The 14,640-nt window shown below is 44.9% G+C and overlaps 1 protein-coding gene across 1 annotated transcript in view; it reads left to right on the forward strand.

The window, feature by feature from the left end:
* The window catches only part of bark (C-type lectin domain-containing protein bark beetle), a 26,422-nt gene that overhangs the window by 1,126 nt on the left and 10,656 nt on the right, over positions 1-14,640 (forward strand). The window contains exons 3-25 of the mRNA XM_086544266.1: positions 1-194; positions 555-646; positions 796-953; positions 1,079-2,610; positions 3,348-3,511; positions 3,913-4,139; positions 4,635-4,829; positions 5,680-5,802; positions 6,143-6,240; positions 6,517-6,621; positions 6,889-7,024; positions 7,611-7,731; positions 7,928-8,140; positions 8,377-9,453; positions 9,611-9,819; positions 9,943-10,096; positions 10,234-10,530; positions 11,075-11,332; positions 11,668-11,921; positions 12,313-12,524; positions 12,931-13,200; positions 13,548-13,672; positions 13,959-14,084. The exon at positions 1-194 is cut by the window's left edge and continues 45 nt beyond it. Coding sequence (XP_086400392.1) covers positions 1-194; positions 555-646; positions 796-953; positions 1,079-2,610; positions 3,348-3,511; positions 3,913-4,139; positions 4,635-4,829; positions 5,680-5,802; positions 6,143-6,240; positions 6,517-6,621; positions 6,889-7,024; positions 7,611-7,731; positions 7,928-8,140; positions 8,377-9,453; positions 9,611-9,819; positions 9,943-10,096; positions 10,234-10,530; positions 11,075-11,332; positions 11,668-11,921; positions 12,313-12,524; positions 12,931-13,200; positions 13,548-13,672; positions 13,959-14,084 — 6,340 coding nt within the window. The remainder of the gene's footprint in view (positions 195-554; positions 647-795; positions 954-1,078; positions 2,611-3,347; positions 3,512-3,912; positions 4,140-4,634; positions 4,830-5,679; positions 5,803-6,142; positions 6,241-6,516; positions 6,622-6,888; positions 7,025-7,610; positions 7,732-7,927; positions 8,141-8,376; positions 9,454-9,610; positions 9,820-9,942; positions 10,097-10,233; positions 10,531-11,074; positions 11,333-11,667; positions 11,922-12,312; positions 12,525-12,930; positions 13,201-13,547; positions 13,673-13,958; positions 14,085-14,640) is intronic.

The raw sequence follows: 14,640 nt of genomic DNA on the forward strand, positions 1-14,640 counted from the left end.
ACGACAACACGGTGGTCTCGGAGAACCGCGGCGACGGGATCAAGTACAACTTCCACCACCGGGAGCCAGACCGTTCCGCCTCCGACACCTTCCAGGACTTCTGCTCGGGGGCGTCGAACCCCAACCAGGCTTACCCCATCGTCACGGTCTATAACCAGGACAGGTTCTCGCTCAACGATCTCTCGTGTAACAGGGTGAGTGTTGTGGCGGTGTTTGGGGTGGGGTGTTTGGGGGTTGGGATGGGGGTGGGGGGATGTGGGGTGGGGAGTACTAGGAGGGGTGGTTGATGATTTGGAGTTTTTTTTGGGGTGTGAGGTAGGTGTCTTTCTCTCTCTTTCTCTTTCTCTCTCTCTCTCTCTCTCTCTCTCTCTCTCTCTCTCTCTCTATCTATCTATCTATCTATCTTTATCTCTCTCTTTTTAATTTTGATAATTTTGTTTTTTGGATGTGAAATGGATAATGATTCGGATCTCTCGGGTGAATAATAGATCGTAATCTTCGATTTTTTGCAGCTTTATATCAATTTTATATCATTTTGTGTATTTTTCTTTCAGAAATTTTACATCTCCAAGACCGACTTCGTCTTCTCGGTCCACTTCACGTACATGCAGACAGACGAGGACGCAGCAGGCACAGTCGAAGTCAGGTAGGCCGAGATGAGAAGAAAAATATATCTTTTAATAATCATAATAACATCTAAAACTACTGTTACGTGTTAGAGCAAACATATTCCGCTCAAAATCGAACAAAAAATGTCCAGAACTTGAAGGCCAACCATCGTCTAAACTTCTGCAGGGACCGTGATGAATGGGGCGACCTCCTGACCAAGTTCGAGATCAGGAACGACACGTACCCGCCGTCCGTGGTGTCTCGAGGCAACAGACTCTTCATCAAAGTGTCCGCTAAGAGGATGAAGCAGAGTGTCGTGTTCATGGAGGTTGTCGCTAGTAAATGTATGTACTGTTTTCCTCTTTCCTACTTTAGAGGGTTTTTTTTTAAGTTGATAAAAGGTTATTTATCTGATTTTGTTGGATTATCATTGTTGTTGTGGCCCCTAAATCCCCGTGTTCCTTTGCAGATAAGATCTTCGACCTGAGCCTCCAGAACTCGCTCGTCGCCAACAACAGCGGCCACGGGGTCGCCGTGGAGAACATGCGCAGCCTGGTGCACGTGCACCACTCGAATCTCACCCGCAACTTCTTCGGCTCGGGCCTGAACGTCCGCGGAGGCGCCGGGGACGTCAACGTGACTTACTCGACCGTCGATCGGAACGTGGGCGACGGCGTCAACATCACGTACGAGGGCGGCCTGCAGAACGTGTCGTGGAGCCGCATCGCCGACAACGAGCTGCGGGGCTTCGCCGTCTGGTTCAACGAGAGCGGCCTGGACACGAAGATCCGCCAGGAGACGGGCGTGGCGTACTCGGCCATCGAGGGCAACCTCGGCGTGGGCGTCAGGGTCGGCAACTTCTGCAGGGAGGCCTTCGTCAACATCAGCGGGAATCACTTCTCGGAGGGGCAGGAGGCGGCGCTGGAGATCGAGTCCTGCTGGCTGAAGGGCGGGGGACTCCGCACCGTCCAGATCGGCCAGAACCTCTTCAACAAGAACCATCGCCTGGCCGTCAAGATTTCTCCGGCCGTCAACATGAACCTGACGATCGAGTACAACGAAATAAACGAGAACGACCGCGGAACTCTGATGATCTACAACGAGGACAAGGTCGAGCTGATGCTGCTGCCTTTCACGGGCTTGATCCGGAGGAACAACATCAAGTACAACACGGGCTGGTTTGTGCTGCGACTGGGCCTGACTCTGCAAGGCCTCGACCAGAGCCTCCTCGTCCAGAGGAACGCCATCAAGGACAACACCGTCCGAGAACTGTACAGCAACATCCAGTCTCGAAGTCGGTCCGCCGGCGTCGTGTGCGTGGGGTCGTCGAACGTCGTCCTGTACCGGAACCTGATAGACAACCCCGGGTCGCCGTACGAGATCAGCTCGCACACCCCGGACCAGAGCACGCCCATCAACGCCACCTACAACTGGCTGGGCAGCAAGCGCGAGACGGACATCTTCGAGCGCGTGTTGGACCGGCGCGACCGCTACAACCTGGCGCTCGTGCTCTTCCACCCGTTCCTCCTGAGCAGCACCAACGTGGACACGCCCGTCACGGAGCCGGGCCAGATGAGCGAGCCGGAATTCTTCGACCCGATCGACCCACGCATCATCGGCGGCGAAGTCAACGGCGAGATCACGCTCCACGACGGCGTCTACACCGTCACGCGCGACATCTACGTCCACGACACGGGCACGCTCACCATCGCCTTCGGGTCGACGCTGGAGTTCGCGGAGGGCATGGGCATGATGGTGGCCGGCCTCCTGAGGACCGAGGGCTCCGGCGCGGAGGCCGTCCGCTTCACGCTCAAGGGCACGACGGCGAAGGAGCAGGAGGCCGCGAGGGCGCTCTTGATGAAGGACGACGATCTGCAGGCGCTCAACAGCACGGAGGCTCTGAACGCGACCGCCGACGCCATGGCGGCCAACTTCACGGAGGGGCCCGCCGTGCCCGTCAAGCTGGTCGGCGGGACGGACGAGATGGAGGGACGACTCATGGTAAGCGCCGGGGGGAGGGAGGAAGGGAGGGAGGGAGGAAGGAAGGAGGGAAGGAGGGAGGGAGGAAGGAAGGAAGGAAGGAAGGAAGGGAAGGAGGGAAGGAAGGAAGGAAGGAAGGGTTCGGGTCGATAGATTGGTGGATTGGCTTAGAGTAGAGATTGTTACATTCTTATTTATATGATTAAAATAAATCAAATTTGGTACTTAGGTAATTATTAAGTCTGCGAAAATCTTGTAATTACTCAAAACTAAGAGGTAACAATTTATACCGCTCATAAATGAACACAATGCTCCTTTTAAACACAGTATTTAAACTAATCAATAACATCAGTACCCAACCACCGCATTCCGAACATAAAGCAGACTTTTTTAACACCCAATTATTTTCGTAATCACTCAAACAAGCTCAAGAACTCATAGCATAATTAAGAACACGCATACGATTAAATACCTACGATAGAATTAACGTAACGATAATCACAAACCGAGACACCAATAGCCAGGCATACATCGCAGTAAAAGATATAAATATAATAAATTCACAACGCAAGAGATGTAATTGACGCATAATTAAGAACACGCATACGATTAAATACCTACGATAGAATCAATGTAACGATAATCACAAGCCGAGACACCACCAGCCAGGCATACATCACAATACAAAGTATAAATATAATAACTTCACAACGCAAAAGATGTAATCAATTGACGCGATTCGATCACTTCGTCCTCAGGTATACATCGGCACGGAATGGGGCACGGTGTGTAATCACGGCTGGAAGGAGGAGATGGCGGCCGTGGCGTGTCAGCAGATGGGCTACGTCTTGAACCCCGAGGACTGGTTCATCGAGTATGGTGCCATGCCGCCCGAGGGACAGGATGCCAGGATTCTGCTCAGGTGAGGAACGCCAGTCCTATTTCGATCTTTTTTTTTTTTTTTTTTTTTTTTTTTTTTTTTTTTTTTTTTTTTTTTTTTGTTTTGTGTGTGTGTGTGTGTCTTTTTTTTTTTTTTTTTTTGTATGTGTGTGTGTGTGTGTGTGTGTGTGTGTGTGTGTGTGTGTGTGTGTGTGTGTGTGTGTGTGTGTGTGAATCGACGCAGTTCGCTGATAGAGTGAGAATCGTAGTAATATTGGCAACTCGTTTGAAGAAATCCAGTGCATGGCGAATCCATTCCCGATTCAGAATTGACACAATACCGAGGATAAAAAACACCACTAGACCCCCTAACACGCACTTAAAAGCCCTAGATTCCCCAACACGCCCACTAACCCTCGCCCCTCGCCCTTCGCCCACCCACAGCAACGTCCAGTGCGACGAGTTCGACACCGACCTGACCAAGTGCAAGAGCGACCAACTCTGGGAACTGGAGAACTCGTGCTCGCATGCGGAGGACGTGGGCATCCGCTGCTACCCGGCATCCTGGTCGGGCATCCGGCTGGGCATGACGGCGCATGAGAGCCACATGAAGGGCGTGGTCATCGAGAAAGCCGGGCTCTTGGATTACACCACGCGCTCCTTCAAGCCTGGTGAGGAATTTGGGTATTCTGGGTGATTGGGGGGGAAGGGGGGAGGGGTGTGGGGAGGGCGGGAGGGGGGGAGGGGAGGTTGGTTTTATTCTGTCTGTCTGTTGAAGAGGTTTTTATTATCAGTTTTTTTACTTGTTTTTTTATTTTATTTGAAAGGATTATAGGTTATTGATAAAGGTAATGTTTGTTACGTCACTCGGTATCATGTCATTCAGTTTGTCATACGGATTTGAAAGTTGATTAAAAAAAAATAGAGCCGTTAAAATTTCATACTGACTTCAAAGATCTTCACAACAATTAAAGGTTAGAAAAAAAAATTAAAAGTTTCAAATCAAAAATTTCTCCCACCCTTCAAAAACTTCATCAAAAACATATCCAAAACAGATTTTTAAAAAATCCAAATTGAAAACAAATCCCTTACAATCTTAATAAAAAAATAAAAAAATCACAGCCCGAACTAACACCAAAACCCCACCCACCTTCCTTCGCCCCAAGCCCTGCAAATCGACTTCCACCACCACGTCATCCAGGAGATCGAGGTTCGAGACAATTCCCAGGACGGCATCGGCATCATCTACAGCAACCAGTATGCCATCGCCAACCCGGAAGCTCGAGTGTTCAAAGGATGCACCTTCGCGAGGAACAAGCGCCATGGCCTCAGCATCAGGCAGCTGGGGGTCAACATTACGGGTGGGTTTGTGGATTGCCTTGAGGCGGTTGTTGTTTGGATTGGGGGGTGGCGGGGTGGGGGGTGGGGGGCTTCGTTTATTTTTCTCTCTTTCTCTTTTATTCGTGTGTTTGTGTTTCATTCTCTTTCTCCTCTCTCTCTCTCTCTCTCTCTCTCTCTCTCTCTCTCTCTCTCTCTCTCTCTCTCTCTCTCTCTCTCTCTCTCTTCTTCTCTTTCTCTTTCTCTCTTTTTCTTTCTCTTTTTCTTTCTATTTTTCTTTCTCTTTCATTCTCCTCTCTCTCTCTCTCTATCTATCTCTCGCTCTCTCTTCTTCTTCTCTCTCTCTCTTCTCTCACTTCTCTCTCTCTCTCTCTGCTCTCTCTCTCTTCTCTCTCTCTCTCTCTCTCTCTCTCTTTCTCTTCTATCTTTCTTCTCTCCCTATTTTCTCCCCTCTCTCTCTCCTTCTTCTTCTTCTTCTCTTCTCTCTCTCTCTCTCTCTCTCTCTCTCTCTCTCTCTCTCTTCTCTCTTCTCTCTCTCTCTCTCTCTCTCTCTCTCTCTCTCTCTCTCTCTCTCTCTCTCTCTCTCTCTCTCTCTCTTCTCTCTCTCTCTCTCTCTCTCTCTCTCTCTCTCTCTCTCTCTCTCTCTCTCTCTCTCTCTCTCTCTTTCTTTCTCTTTCTCTCTTTTTCTTTCTCTTTTTCTTTCTCTTTCATTCTCCTCTCTCTATCTCTTTATCTATCTATCTCTTAAGATTAAACTTTTTTACATCATGTCAATGAATTTTCGACTTACGAAGAATGAAGATTGCAAAAAAAAAAAAAATCAACATTTATCACATGACATAATAACTCTAAAATATTATCTTATCTTTACAGGATCTTTCTTAAAAGAGAACTCAGGTTCCGGCCTTCATTTTAACCCTTTCTTGACCCGAATCGAGCAGAGGGAATTGACCGGATGGATGAAATTGAAGGAAGAGAATTATATCAAGATTCCAGGTATTTTTTGAAAATTTTATTATTTTATTAAGAATCAAAACAATTTTTTTTATGGGGTCATTATGTTGATTTTTGAGATTTAGTTTTGTTTTATGTTGCTCTTATTAATAAGGGTGTTATTTTTTGTTTTCATTAAGGGTTTTGTTATGTTTTTAAACTTTATGATTATGCACGAAATATTAAATATAATTTTGTTATTAATAGCTGTAGAAGCATCAGTTTCTGTCTAATCTATTCTAGATTACGTTTTCATAATGCCCATATAAGTATTTCATTCATAATCCCATCTCAATATCACATACGCAAAGGCCTCATTGATCTTATTGACCGTTGCTTGCAGATAATCCTTCGCCGATTGTGCTGACGAGTAACAACCCGAAGGTGTTGATCACGCAGGAGCTTCGGCAGAGAAATGCGGCGGTGACCATCCACATCTCGGTAGGTCGTCTTCGTGTGACTTTCGGATTATGTTCTTCGTTTGTTTTTCTTCTTCTTCTTCTTTTTGTTTGTTTTGTCTCTTTTCATGTCTCGGTAGGTCTTCTTCCTGTCACTTTCGGATTATGTTCTTCCTTTGTTTTTCTTTTCATACCTCGGTAGGTTCGATAACGTTCGTGTTTTTGAGTTCCTCTTTTCCTCCGCGTGACGTTTCTTCTTTTCACATATATAGACCATTTACATATATATAAAAAAACGACAATTCCTCTTCATTCCCAGACGCAACATTCCAACGTAATCGGAATCCAAGTTCTCAACCCCATCGTACCCGAAAGCACGGAACAAATTGTGATTTACGACTATCAGGAAATCATTGAGAGTGAGGTAAGTCGGACGATCTCCTTGTATGTTGATATGTATCTAGAATTCATATTTTTTTTATCGTGAATATGTAATTACAGAGGCACAATTAGAAGGAAATTCAGTTTTGAATATGTTTTTTTTTTATTACTGTTGCTATGTTTTATTATATTTCTGTGTACTCGTTAGTGTGTTTGTATTTATGATATATTTACGTAAACGTTATTCAACCATACTTACCGACGTAAGCATTGTGAACTTAATCGATGACCGCTGACCTCCTTCTTGCAGGATATTGCACGTTGGGACGTCCGGGGGGACCTGGTGGCCTTCCCGACGACTTCCGGGAGTTATGCAATTACTCTGCAATACGAGTCGGGCCCTTTCGCTCTTGGGGATGTCATCATCATGTTGACTGCCGTTGACCGTAAGTATTTGGGGAGGGCGCGTCCTGTTTGGTTTGGTCGCCCCTTTTCTTGGCTTTTGTCTTTCTCTGGTTGTGTTCGTGGCTTTTTTCTGTGTCTGTGTGTCTTTACTTTTGTCTCTGGTTGTGTCTTTCTTTCTTGATTTCTCTCTCTCTCTCTTTCTTTCTCTCTCTCTCTCTCTCTCTCTCTCTCTCTCTCTCTCTCTCTCTCTCTCTCTCTCTCTCTCTCTCTCTCTCTCTCTCTTCTCTTTCTTTCTCTTTCTCTTCTCTCTCTTCTCTCTCTCTCTCTCTCTCTCTCTCTCTCTCTCTCTCTCTCTCTCTCTCTCTCTCTCTCTCTCTCTCTCTCTCTCTCTCTCTCTCTCTCTCTCTCTCTCTCCCTCTCCCCCCCTCCCTCCCCCTCCCCCTCCCCCTCCCTCTCCCTCTTCATCTCCCTCTCACTCTCTCTCCAAATCACATTCCCAACTGACATAACCTATCTCCCCCTTTTAGTCATATTACTCATAATATTATTCCATCATTCACTTCTACTTCAATAATGATTCACTTTGATGATAATTCACTCCACTTCTAATTACTTTTAATCTTCCAGGCAAAGACATCGCTCAGGCAGGAGACCTTCGCAACTTCCGCTCAAAGTGGCCGATGGTATACATTGAAGACTCCGAGATACGCGACAATGATATCGGCATATCGACGCTGCATTATAACAGGTATTCCTTGCAGTTATGCGAGTCATTCTTGGCGTGTGTATTCATCAACGATGGGTGTATTTCCCAGTTGTGAGAAAAAATAATATCTAGAATCTGAGTTTTTATTGGAATAGATATGATTATTTTATTCAGAATGGCCTGACTTTTTTTTTCTTTTTTTTTTCTTTCTTTCTTTCTTTCTTTCTTTCTTTTATAGGTATTTGACTGATGACGAAGACCATCTCCTCCGCTGTGCAAACGAGAGTATTTTGGTCATGAATTCCCAGATCGTCAACAATAAGAACCAAGCTGTTTACGCCCTGTCCCCCTTCAGAGCGAGGATGGACAATGACGACATTGGGGAAATCACTTTCATGTTTAATAGCACTACGATATCAGGGAATGGAAGGGGCATTGATCAGTACAGCTGGTAAGGAGGAATTTGTGCGTTTATTTGTTTGATGATTTGTTTGTTTAGATATGTATTTATTTGTGTGAGTGTGTGTGTGTTGTAGATTTTTTTTTATCTAACCCATTATGAAAAACAACAATAAATGATTGTCTAGAAGATTTGATTATGAAAATAATATTACTTTCAAAAATGCATGGCCAAAACGGATATATTCGCTCAGACGGATTGGGAAACCTTTGCCTTCCTCTCCCCAGGGACGTCCGCGAATCCAACAACCTCTTCAACTGGATCCTGGAGGGCGTCGTGATGCAGAACAACGGCGGCGGCGGCGTCAACCTCGTGCTGCCCTACGTGTGGCAGTACAGCGAGAACTTCACTCACACGGTCTACGTCAACGCGTCGACCTTCTTGAACAACGCGCAGTTCGGCTTCCAGGTCGACGGCCACTTCGCTCGCATCAACGTGACCTACTCGAAGTTCGAGCAGAACACCTGCCACAGGGGAGTGATGTCCCTGAAGGGCATGGAGAAGGAGCTCTTCATTCACGACAACGAGATCATGTCCAACATCGGCTCTTACGTGGTGGAGTTCGACACGGACAGCCAGAGCGGCATTCTCGGCGTCGTGAGTGCCTATTTCGAGTACAACAGAGTGCAGGGGAACAGACACATGACCCAGCTGAGGAGCAGTGCGTCGCGCGCATATCAGCCGGCCAGCTACACCATAGCCGTCCGGGGGCTGCAGAAGATCAACATCACTCACAATCAGTTCGGCTCCAACGAGATGGACTACGAGCTACTGGCTGGCCTTTACACGAGCCGAATCGACAACTACCTCAACGTGGAGGCCAACTGGTGGGGCTCGCGAGACCCGGACGTGATTCGGGAGAGGATCTTCGACTTCGACGACTGGAACAACTTCGCGCTGGCGGACTACCTGCCGTACCTCATCGAGGACAGTCTCTCTGCGCCCGTGTCGTCCGTGGGAGGCGCGGGAACCGACAGGAACGTGATGGACATGAACGCCCTAGGGGGACGTCTCTTGCAAGACCTGAGGCTGCCAAGACGCTCGGAGCCCTACGTCGTGAAATCGGATCTGACGGTGATGCCCGGAGCGACCCTGGTGATCGAGCCCGGGGCGACGCTCGAATTCTTCCCCAGTGTTGGCATTCTCGTTCTGGGTCGTCTGGAGGCTATCGGAAGAAGGGACGACCGCATCGTCATGAGACCCATCGACACGTCCACTGCCACGCATTACCGCGTCGGTCGGCAGACGAGGTCGTCCCTAGAGGCTGTAAGACTGTGCGTGGAAGGGCAGTGTGAAGGAAGACGGTAAGGCAATAAAGTTTTACTCAAGCACCAATATATTCCATCTGATTAATGAAAACCACAATATAATGTGTCATCCTTCATATTTCACTTACTATACTTATTATATTTCACAATATAATGTATCATCTTTTACATTTCATATTTCTTATTCCAACAGGGACGGATTCCTCGATATCTTTAATGGAACCACAAAGCAGTGGGTTCCCATCTGCGACGACCGCTTCACCGAGCGAAATGCCCAAGTGGTGTGCCATCAGCTGGGCTATAATAAAGTCAACATCTTCTACAGCCGCAACAAACGGACAGAAATGTTCCCCAGTGCTCTCATTCGCATCAGATCTTGGCCCGATCCAATCCAGTGTGATGGTGAGAAACGATTTTGATAATTGATATGTAGTAATTTAATATAGCTGAATGGAAATGGGATGCATGTAATTGGGCAATAATCAGCTGGTTCAGTAACTTTTTTTTCTCTCTTTTTTTTCTCAGGCTCTGAGTCGAGGCTGGACGAGTGTTCCCTTCGAATGAATGGCCAGATATACGACCACAGCTACGAGTGTGCGTGGAATGGGGACTTCGTCTACGTGTCCTGCGGGGAACAAAACCTGGAGAATGACCATCAGGAATACTGGGGTGGAATCAGGTAAACAGAATAAGGCCAAGATAAAATAATATCACATTTCTTTACCGGAAATAATAAGGAAAATACTATAAACAAAATAGGATAGTAGGTTGTTCCCTGATATATATATTTTTTCACTGTCGTATTTTTCTCTTCAGATTCTCGGTGCCGAATTTCGAGCACATGGATGTCTACCACAGACTCCACCACACACACAGTCCAGGCAACATCCACACTCATCCTTACATCCACGGCAAGTCCGAGGTCTCCATAAACCCCTCTGTTCTGGAATGGGTGGATATCATCGGCGCAGGAATCCTACACAACGACAAGTCTCCAGCTGTCATGTCCTTCCACGACACGCCCTCGCTGCGGGGCGTGACGGTCAGGAATTCTGCTCACGACGGCGTCTCCATCGTCTCGGCAACTAAGGGCTTCGAAATGCTCTATAACAAGTGAGTCGTAGGAGTCTTAGATAATGACTTAAAGTAAATAAATAAACAAAATAAATAAATTAATAAAAAAAACACGGATCTTATTAATCTAAACAGTTGAAATCCATGTCTTAGATAAAGAGTCTTAGATAATGACTTAAGATGAATAAATAAACAAAATAAATGAATAAATCTAAAAACACGGATCTTATTAATCTACAGTAACAGTTGAAATCCACGCAATAACTCTCGTTTCCAAGATTAGACCCCAAGTCTAATCCCAATCCCCAATACTAAGAAACCCCAACAGAACCCCCTCCTCCCCCCCCCCCTCTGATGAGAAAACTAACTCCTCTCTCTCGCCCCCACCCCCACCCCTCTCCCGCCCTCCCCCCTGATGAGAAAACTAACTCCTCTCTCTCGCCCCCCCCCCCCTCTCCCGCCCTCCCCACAATGAGAAAGCTAACTCACTCCTCTCTCTCTCCCCCACCACCCCCACCCCTCTCCCGCCCTCCCCCCTGATGAGAAACCTAACTAACTCCTCTCCTCTCTCCCGCACGCCCAGATTCGAAAATAACCTGGGCGTGGGGATCTCGCTCTTGGGCCTCACCGGAGAAACCCGCGAGTCGGAAGAATCGTCCTTTTACCCCGTAGCTAAAGTGCGCCTTCCTTACCACATGTTCGGGATGGTGGACATGTGTGACTCCACCAAGGAACTGATGATCGAGGAACGGATCCTGTTGTATTATAAGTACGATAACAGACCCGTCGACTGCGTGAAGATCTTTTCGTCCGTGTTCAACGTGAAGAATTTCGGCTTCAGGTTAGTTGGTGGGATGGGGTGGTTGTGTTTGTGTGTGGTTGTGATGAGTGGGATTTTTTTTTTATATGAGGGGTGAGTTTTCTGAGTTATGGGGGTGGTACTTTGAGAATTCTATTTTGTATGTATATATATATTTATTTATTTTTTTTTCAATTAAGCAGCCAGTGTAATGGCTAGACTTTTTCTTTGCGTGTGTGTGTCCATCAGTGTGGTAGCCAATATATTCCAGTCAACAGTTATGTTAAATATAAAATCACACACACACACACACACAACAACAACAACAAACTCTCTCTCGTCCAGTATAATCTAACAAACCTTCCCTCCCTCCAAAGACTCCTCCAATACAACTCCTACAACTCAACGATGGACCCAATGATGCCAGACAGAATCACCCTCTACGACGGCGACATATATAACTACACGACTGATGTCTTCGCCGAGATCCACATGAACAGCAACAACCTGATGAAATTCTTCAAGACGGAAGGGACGAGCATCTCGGTCGAACTCCACGCCACTGGAGCTTCAGCCGATTTGGGTTTCGTGGCTGAAATCGTGACGCTCCCGATCTCGAATCTGGGAATCAGTATGTACTTTATTTAGATGGGTTGGTTTTGTGTTTGTTTACTATTGTGGATGATGTGTTTTTTTGTGTTATAAGTTAATTAAGGGATTGCGTCTCCTGCTTGTGTTGTTTATTTGAATTGCAGTTATATTACGTTGCTTTTATTATCATTGTTGTTATTACTATTGTTATACATATCATCATTATCATTATTGTATCAACATAATGATAACATTCATATAATTTTATCACCATCATCCACATCCCTATCCTCACCATTCCTATATAAACCGTTTTATTTTTCGTATCCATTATCACCATCACCCTCACCAATACTATATAAACCGTTTTTTTTTTCGTATCCATCCGAAGAAAAGACGAACTAACGCAACCTTCAACCTTCCGCCCACAGACCGCAACATCCTGCACAACATGACGTACAACGAATACTATAACAACAACGAAGGAGCTGTCTTTGCCGCGACAGCCGGAGAGGTGAATCCCTGGCTGTGCTTCTCTTACAGTCGTATAGAAAACAATGGTAAACAACTGTATGGAAATTTCACCACTACGAGAGCGGCCATTCACCTTGATCTACAGAATATGCAGGATGTCTATATCAAGGTGAGTTTCGCGAGTTCGCTGTAACGAATAGTCGAAATGTTTTTGATGACCGCATCCTGTAGGGAGAGAATGAGAATCGAAGTATAAACAGAAGGAAAATCGACTCTATTTTCCTCATATTCTGTTATTATTATCCTCATATTATATTATTATCCTCATATTCTATCATCATTATCCTCATACTCTATCATTATCCTCATATTCTATCATCATTATCCTCATATTCTATTATTATCATCCTCATATTCTATCATCATTATCCTCATACTCTATCATTATCCTCATATTCTATCATCATTATCCTCATATTCTATTATTATCATCCTCATATTCTATCATCATTATCCTCATACTCAATCATCATTATCCTCATATTCTATTATTATTATCCTCATACTCAATCATCATTATCCTCATATTCTATTATCCTCATGGCTTATTTCAGAATAACTTGATACGCAACAATACGGGCGGTGCCTACATCCTAGCTGGATCCATGGGCGCGGCCACGAAACTACAAGCAAACATCACAAACAACTTGTTCGAGGCTTCACAACACTGGCCGTCCCTCTACGTCGCTTCTCGAGAACATTCGGCTTACCAGCACGCCCTGATTGCTTATAATGACTTCAGTTGGTCGTTCAGTCCTTACCATGATGTTATTACCTTGGCACAGGTGGGTTTTAGCTTTGCTTGGGTGTGTGTGGATGTGTGGAGGTCGTGTGGAAATGTGGGGCCTTGTGGATAAGGAACTTGTAGTGGAGAATAATGGTGGAGTTGGGAAAGCTTTGCTTGATGAAGATGGATGGGGTGTTTATATACGTTAGGATATCATGGGAGGTTTGTGTGTCTTTCAGTCTACTTGCATTTTAGATGATTTATTCATTTATTCAATAATTCATCATTTCATCCACTTTGCCTAATTTCCCGCAAAAAATGACTGGAGTTAGTCCATAGCACAGTAACTATCCGACACTCTTCCTAACTCTTATATTCGACACTCTAACTCTATATTTCTTCCAGGTTGTCTCCATCTTCACCCACAATTACGTCCACAGTAACCTTGGAAGACATATCCTCGATATCTATGGGTTCCAGAAGGTTCGCCTGCCTGTGTACCAAACCACCTCACATAACAGTCTGGCTAAGTGAGTCTTTTGGATTGGGTGGAGAAATACCATTTTAGTGGCTTTTTACTGTCATGAAATTCTTTATTATTACTATTATTATTAATACTGTTGCGTATTATTTAATACAGCATGGCAAAATGTTAAAGCTTTTAGATTCTACTTCATTCTCTTATGAAGACATATGTTTTAAGACATATGCATAATAACCTTAAATACCTAATTGCTATCCCTTCCAGAGCAAAACAAACTCATCAGTCAATCACTTTATAAACTTAGAACTTAAACCATCAATTTACCTTCACAGAAACATGGCTGTTGATCCCACTTATCAGGGTACCGTTATAGCTGGAAGTGCAGGCCAGCAGTTCGTTGAGAATGTTTTCTACAATTTGGATAACGCCTACGAGGTTGTTGCTGTAAATGAATCAGTGTAAGTATGGTTTGGTCATGAAATAAAACTATATCTCTTTAAGATAGATATATATGTATTTTTTTTTAATGAAATAGGGTCATGGTTTTGAGATAAAATGTTTGTTTCACGGTATGTGTTTTCTTCAAAATGGAATTTGAATAGGTTTATTCTTTTATTATCACTGTTCCTTCTACTGTGATTGTTTTTTTATCATGTCCTATATATCATTAAGAAATGTGTTGCTTTAAGTATATGTGTTCTACGTTTACTTTTTAGAGAAAAAAAATGATCATGAATAGAAAATATGCATTTGGTAGTTAGTTGTCTTGTCATATTTTTTCCAGCTATTATTGGGGAAAAGTTTTTAAAAATATGTAGTTAATTGTCTGATTAAATCCCTGTCTAATCACACCCTTTACGCACCACGCACGTGTCCCTCTCAACCCACGCACAGGTCTGGACTCCGTAGGTAAGGTGGTCAAAGTCACGACAGGTGGAGTAAAAAAGATATATTGCATGACAGGGGTTATATTTTTTCCCTTTTTTTTCGTATGGTATGAGGCAGCCTTTGACT

Source organism: Penaeus japonicus, unplaced genomic scaffold, assembly GCF_977035675.1.
Source record: "Penaeus japonicus unplaced genomic scaffold, GWHDUDI00000001_assembly GWHDUDI00000015, whole genome shotgun sequence".
Taxonomy (NCBI): domain Eukaryota; kingdom Metazoa; phylum Arthropoda; class Malacostraca; order Decapoda; family Penaeidae; genus Penaeus; species Penaeus japonicus.